The sequence below is a fragment of the Anarrhichthys ocellatus genome, unplaced genomic scaffold (assembly GCF_004355925.1).
Source record: "Anarrhichthys ocellatus isolate YVR2014 unplaced genomic scaffold, GSC_Weel_1.0 scaffold2679, whole genome shotgun sequence".
In the NCBI taxonomy this organism is placed as follows: domain Eukaryota; kingdom Metazoa; phylum Chordata; class Actinopteri; order Perciformes; family Anarhichadidae; genus Anarrhichthys; species Anarrhichthys ocellatus.
In genome coordinates, this window is record NW_022282653.1 from 102 (window position 1) to 6,634 (window position 6,533).

At 43.7% G+C, this 6,533-nt stretch overlaps 1 protein-coding gene across 1 annotated transcript in view; it reads left to right on the top strand.

Moving 5' to 3' along the window:
* Window positions 1–239: 239 nt before the first annotated feature.
* The window catches only part of LOC116378485 (thyroglobulin-like), a gene marked incomplete at both ends in the record, with an annotated part of 6,757 nt that continues 463 nt past the window's right edge, over window positions 240–6,533 (top strand). The window contains 7 exons of the mRNA XM_031840374.1: window positions 240–383; window positions 1,100–1,285; window positions 2,629–3,137; window positions 3,307–3,691; window positions 4,163–4,201; window positions 4,413–4,643; window positions 6,411–6,515. Coding sequence (XP_031696234.1) covers window positions 240–383; window positions 1,100–1,285; window positions 2,629–3,137; window positions 3,307–3,691; window positions 4,163–4,201; window positions 4,413–4,643; window positions 6,411–6,515 — 1,599 coding nt within the window. The remainder of the gene's footprint in view (window positions 384–1,099; window positions 1,286–2,628; window positions 3,138–3,306; window positions 3,692–4,162; window positions 4,202–4,412; window positions 4,644–6,410; window positions 6,516–6,533) is intronic.

The following is a 6,533-nucleotide window of genomic DNA, read 5'->3' on the forward strand; positions in this document are numbered from 1 at the left end:
TGTGTGTGTGTGTTTTGTTTCAGGTTCCCAGAAGCCTTTGAGACGTTCGGTAGTTTCAGGAAGTTTTTCCCGACGGTTTCTTCGTTCTGCTTCTGTTCAGACAGCAGAGGCAGAGAGCAGGACAACACAGGTACACACACACACACACACACACAAGCACACACACACACTGATGATGATGATGATGATGGTGATGATGATGATGGTGATGATGATGAAGGTGTGAACTTCCTGTCCAGGTGTGGAGCTCCTCCTGTCTGAGGTGTACGACTCTGCGTTCTCTGGTCTCCGGTCCGGTCGCTCCTTCTCTCAGACCAACATCTACAGAGTCCTGCAGAGGAGGATGCTGGGAGTTCGCCTCGCCCTCACCGGACACTTCAGATGTAAACTACAATCCTTTAAACCGGTTTAAACTTGTCATGACCACATAGATATTCTGAATTAATTTGAGCAAATTGAAACCAGTTACATACAATAATCAGGTTCCTACAAAGTACCTCGTCATACTGGTTTATGGTAGATGTGAACTGGATCAAACTGGTTTAAAGTTCCCTTTTGATTATTTTAAATGTCCAACTTAAAGAAACTTCAGAGAAACATCTGGACTCGTTAACGTTGGTTTATGTTTAGTTTATTTAGTTGTTTTGAAGCAGATGGAAATAGTTTCAGACTGAATGTAACTGGTTTAAGGTACTGGTGTTATTTAGTTGTGTTATCTGGGTTAGTTAAACTAGCTCAGACCAGTTCAAACTTGTCATGACCACCCTCAACTGTTTGCTTTTTTTTACACTGGTTTGAACTAGTTTCAGCAGATGTGAACTGGTTCAAACCGGTTTAAACTCCCTTAAAGTATTAAACTGACCATTTCAGGGACAATAAACAGGTTGAAACAGGACGTAACAATCTGCCCAGCTTTGACCCAGTTAAACAGTAAAGAAAAAACAGTATAGACCAGTAAACGACAGTGATGAGGTAATAATAAAGTAACATTCTGTACTTTAAACACTGGTTTAAAGTCGTTTTTTGCAGATGTAAACTGTCCTTCAGAGGTAACATCTGCACCAGTAAACACTGGTTTAAACTGGTTCCTCTCTCTCAGGTCCCTCCTCCTGTGAGGAGGAGCGGCGGGCGGCGGTGGAGACGTCCAGTGTTCACGTCCCGTCCTGTGAGACTGGAGGAGCCTTCAGCTCCAGACAGTGTCAGCAGGGGGGGCAGTGCTGGTGCGTGGACCCCACGGGGAGAGAGCTTCCTGGGACTCGACAGTTGGGAGACTCCCTGGTCTGCAGTGAGTATCGTGGATCAGTCTGTGGACGGGGAACGTAGTTTGTTAAGAGTCGTAGTGCAACGACATAATTCATCTCTAATATCTATTTTATATTAACGTGAAAACATCTCCTTCAAACTACTGGATTTATTCAAGTTTATCACCAAAACTACATTTTACAGATGACATGTGAACACATCATGATAACGTTATAATGTACCTTCAGCCAGTACTCATGTTCACTGAGCAGAGCCTGAAGGCATCATAATGTAACTGAAGTGAACCTCTGTTGGTTAGCCGTTAGCGGTGCTGCTAACGTTACTAGCTCTCCTCTGATTGGTTGTTTACAATGAAACATGATCAGAGATCAGAGACTAGAAACACATGTTCTACTGAGTCAGTAACACTTTATTTACACTCTGATGGTTAACATTAAACTTTATTTACACTGTGATGGTTAACGGTAAACTTTATTTACACTCTGATGGTTAATGGTAAACTTTATTTACACTCTGATGGTTAACATTAAACTTTATTTACACTGTGATGGTTAACGGTAAACTTTATTTACACTGTGATGGTTAACGGTAAACTTTATTTACACTCTGATGGTTAACGGTAAACTTTATTTACACTGTGATGGTTAACGGTAAACTTTATTTACACTGTGATGGTTAACGGTAAACTTTATTTACACTGTAATGGTTAACGGTAAACTTTATTTACACTGTGATGGTTAACGGTAAACTTTATTTACACTGTGATGGTTAACGGTAAACAATATTTACACTGTGATGGTTAACGGTAAACTTTATTTATATTCTGATGGTTAACGTTAAACTTTATTTACACTGTGATGGTTAACGGTAAACTTTATTTACACTGTGATGGTTAACGGTAAACAATATTTACACTGTGACGGTTAACGTTAAAACTTAATTTACACTGTGACGGTTAACGTTAAAACTTTATTTACACTGTGATGGTTAACAATAAAACTTTATTTACACTCTGATGGTTAACATTAAACTTTATTTACACTGTGATGGTTAACGTTAAAACTTTATTTACACTGTGATGGTTAACGTTAAAACTTTATTTACACTCTGATGGTTAACGTTAAAACTTTATTTACACTCTGATGGTTAACGTTAAAACTTTATTTACACTGTGGCGGTTAACGTTAAAACTTTATTTACACTGTGATGCTTAACAGTAAACTGTGTCATTAATCCATGAGGGGGATCAGTACAGATCCACAACGGCCCGTTACACCACTAATTAAGAGTTAGGAAGCTAACAGAAGCTAAAAAAAGCTACTAATACTGTTTTATTCATCCTCATATCTCTTCCTCCTCCTCCAGGTTCAGGTTTTGCTGACTGTCTCTCTCAGCGCCGTCTGGCTCTCTCGCGGCTCTTCTCCGGTCCCGTTGACCCTCCTTTCCAGGCCTCCTCCATCAGATCTCCGGCCTCCTGTCCTTCCCTCCTCCGGCCTCTCAGGAAGTTCTTGCCGGTGGAGGCGGACCCGACATCCTTCCTGTCTCACCTGGTCGAAGTCCTCTACGGCCTCTTCCCCTCGGTGGGCGGGGCTCTGCAGGCTCTGGCTCGCTCCTCCCCCCGTCGCCTCCAGGAGAACCTGTTCGGAGGGAAGTTCCTGAAGAACGCCGCCTCCTTTAACTTCAGCGGAGCGGTGGGAGCTCGAGGAGCCCGCGGTCCGGACCGGCTCGCCTCTCAGAGTGCCTCCATCAACCTCCAGAAGAACCGGGACCTGGTCCAGTCTATCAGCAGAGCTCTGGAGGACCCGGCCTTCCTCTCTGCCCTCCAACACACACTGAAGAGCAGCAGCAGTTCACACTCGTCCTCACTGCAACAGGTCAGACACGACACATCAAGATAGATAAAAGTATTGATTGATCAGTAATCTTATGTTCCTGGATTCATATTCGCTGCATTGTATCTCCTTCATATTCTGTTGGCTGGTTTAATCTACATCACTGCACCATGTTCCATAAGATCATCATAACGTCACTAAATTCTTCCAGGTTCTGACTCCTCTTCTGTGTTCCTGCTCCGAGGACGAGGACACGGCGGCCATCTTTGTCCCCAGCTGCACGTCCAGCGGTGGTTTCCAGGAGGTTCAGTGTCGGGACAGAGAGTGCTGGTGTGTGGACCCTCTGGGTCGGGAGGTCGCTGGGTCGCGTACCGCCGCCGGTGGTCGACCTCGATGTCCGTCCCGCTGCGAGAGAGAGCGAGCGACGGCGCTGAAGGTCAAAGGAAACATGGCGGCCGGCGCCGAGATCCTCATCCCGGCGTGTTCGGAGGACGGAGACTTCCTGCCGCTGCAGTGTGTCGGATCACGATGCTTCTGCGTGGATGCTGAGGGGAAAACGATGACGACCGCAGGGTCAACGGGCGACGCTGTCACCTGTAAGATCACACTGAGGGAGGAGCTTATCTAGTTACAGTCTGACAGAGTTTAGGAAACAGAAGAGATGCAGGGAACAGATTCTATGATTGATTCAAGAACAGTTCAGCTTCAGGGTTTGCACAATTTCAACATAAAATACACATAAAAATAGCAACATTAGGTTTTTACGGCGTGTTTTGTTTAAGATTCTGATCATTTGATGGAGTTGTAACCGTGTTCCTTTTCCTTTTTATTGACAATCGCAAGAAACAAATAGTTATCTTGTGATTTTTGAGACCCCCCGAAATTGTGCAATTGTGGATTTCAGGGGGTCTGAAGTGTCAATCAAGAGGTCTCAGAGTATTTTCCCACTAATTCTGCCTCAGATTACCAGTTTACGTTCAGTCTCCTTCGAGGCTCACACAAGTCTCACGGGTTCATCCTCTGAGGAGCCAGAATGAGACCTTAAAAACTACTCTGTTGTGTTTCAGGTCCAAAGAGAACGACACAGAAGCTTCGGTCCTCTGCAGGTCAGATACAAACTAAATAATCCAACACACACATATCTGATTTAGATGAAAGAGAAAACACACTTTCAGATTTTCTGACTTTTGTTGCCTCCAAAGAAGTTTCTGCAGAATCGTCAATCTTTTGGCAATATGAAAAATAGCATCTTTGTTAGCATCGTTAGAGCTGAATGCTAACCTGTTAGCGACACTAACCAGAGTCCGATGCTAACAGGTCGCTGCTCTCAGGCGTTTGATGAGGTTACGGCGTTCAGACAGGAAGTGAAGAGCGTCGTCCGTCTCTCTAACTCCTCCCACCTCCCGCTGGGATACGGATTCCTATTGGCCGAAGGTCTGCGTCTGACCCCGGAGGAGCTGCTGATCGGCCAATCGGAGGAGGAGCTGCGGATCTCTGACGGGCTGCTGGGCCGCTCCAGAGCTGCTCTGCGATTGGCTGCTTTCTCCAGTGAGTCACAGTTTCTTTTTTTAAAGGAACAGTAACAGATTTAGTGACATCTAGTTGTGAGACTAATACTCTGTTTTTCTACATGGCTAAATAATTGTTTTTAAAAACAAATTAATTCAGAACTGAATTAGAAGTTATTTATAATTTAGATATTGTTTCTAACAAAGTCACATAATATATAAAGTCATTAATATCTCACTGGAAACAAATGTGTGAAAACAAAGTGACAATAAATTACAATAGAACAGAGGTAGCCAACACGGTGCCCGCGGGCACCCTGTCGCCCTCAGGGACCACATGAGTCGCTGGGAGACATGTTCTAAAAATAGCACTAGTCACCATGGAGCTCCTTCTAAAATTGTAGTTGCTGTTCTTTTTTAATCAAAAACGCTTGCATTGGTGTAGATTTTAAAATGACAATATTTCTTGTCATAAGAGAGTTGGGTACCCGGAGGCGGACAGCCAGGACAAGGCCGCCGCACTACGTTTTCAGGTTCCGAATGGCGGGCGCTTCCCGTTGGCGCCAGACGCGCGCAGCGAGCGCACCCCGTTGTCAGGTCTGTAAATCCTCGGAACAGGCCGCGACTAGAGGTTTGAACGCGGGCGCCCGAAGACGCTCGCGCGCCTCGGAGGGTTGGATCCCCGCTCGGCTATAGACGAGACTGGTTACTAGTTTCTTCGTGGAGACAAAGGTACCGTTAGAAAAGCTGGTGTCGGTGACAACAGACGAGGCTCCCGCGATGACGGGCCGGCATGCAGGCTTCATTGCGCAATGTAAAGGTGACCCAGACTTCCCCAAATGTCACATTACCACTGCATCATTCACCAGCAGGCGCTATGTGCAAAAGTAACCGGCTTTGATCACGTGATGATACAAAAATATCAGAGATGTGATACCTCTGACTTTCAAATGTTGAAACAGATTAACAGAAATAAAAGCATGTTTAAATATGAATGTGTAGCTGTAATATCATTGTTGTGGAAATCATTATTAATAATTATTGTGAGGAATAATTAACTGACATGTGATCAAACAGTCTCTTCACATACATTATTATTATTAAAAGGTGATCTGTGCAACTTTGTTATTCAGGAAGTTTGTATCAAATAAGTAGCCCTCCGTACTACTCAGTACCCTTCAAGTAGCTCTCAGTTTAAAAAAGGTTGGTGACCCCTGCATTAGAACATTAAAAAGTACTAAAGTATTACAAACAACAGTAACGTCGGGGCTTATCAATAATACGATCTTTAATTATTCAGCACCGGGGCCCCTTTAATACCGGGTTCCTGAATGCATCACGACCTTCAGATATAATGTAAAACGTTAAAGTCTCTCTAGAGCCGGTGTTCAGTTTGTCCCTTCTGGGCTGCCGTAGAACATGGCGGTCCAAGATGGAGAAACCGTCCCCTACATAAATATAAATGTCTTCTTCTAAGTTAACAAAAACACTACGATTCTTAGTTTCAGGTGATTATACACTGATGAAAACATAGTTATGAATATTATATTTATTATCCGCCTGTAAATGTTAAACACTGTCCCTTTAAATCATGTTTAGTTTTAGTTCATCAAGTACAGATTGTTACTTTGTATTCCTGCTGATCATTTTCATCTTCAGATCGACTCCTTTTACACAGTTATTAGTTTAAGATAGACTCTTCTATTATTGGATTATTACAGAATATAATCTCTGTTATGATATTTACATATTGCTGAGGGTCCCTGAAAGTCTCACCAGTGTTGTTGTTGTTGTTGTTGTTTCTCAGCTGTCCAGATGTTCCTGCCTCCTCAGCATCATTCATACCAGCCTTTCACTCCACAGTGTGATGCTGACGGAGACTGGAGACACACACAGTGTTACCACAACACAGGTATCACACACACACACA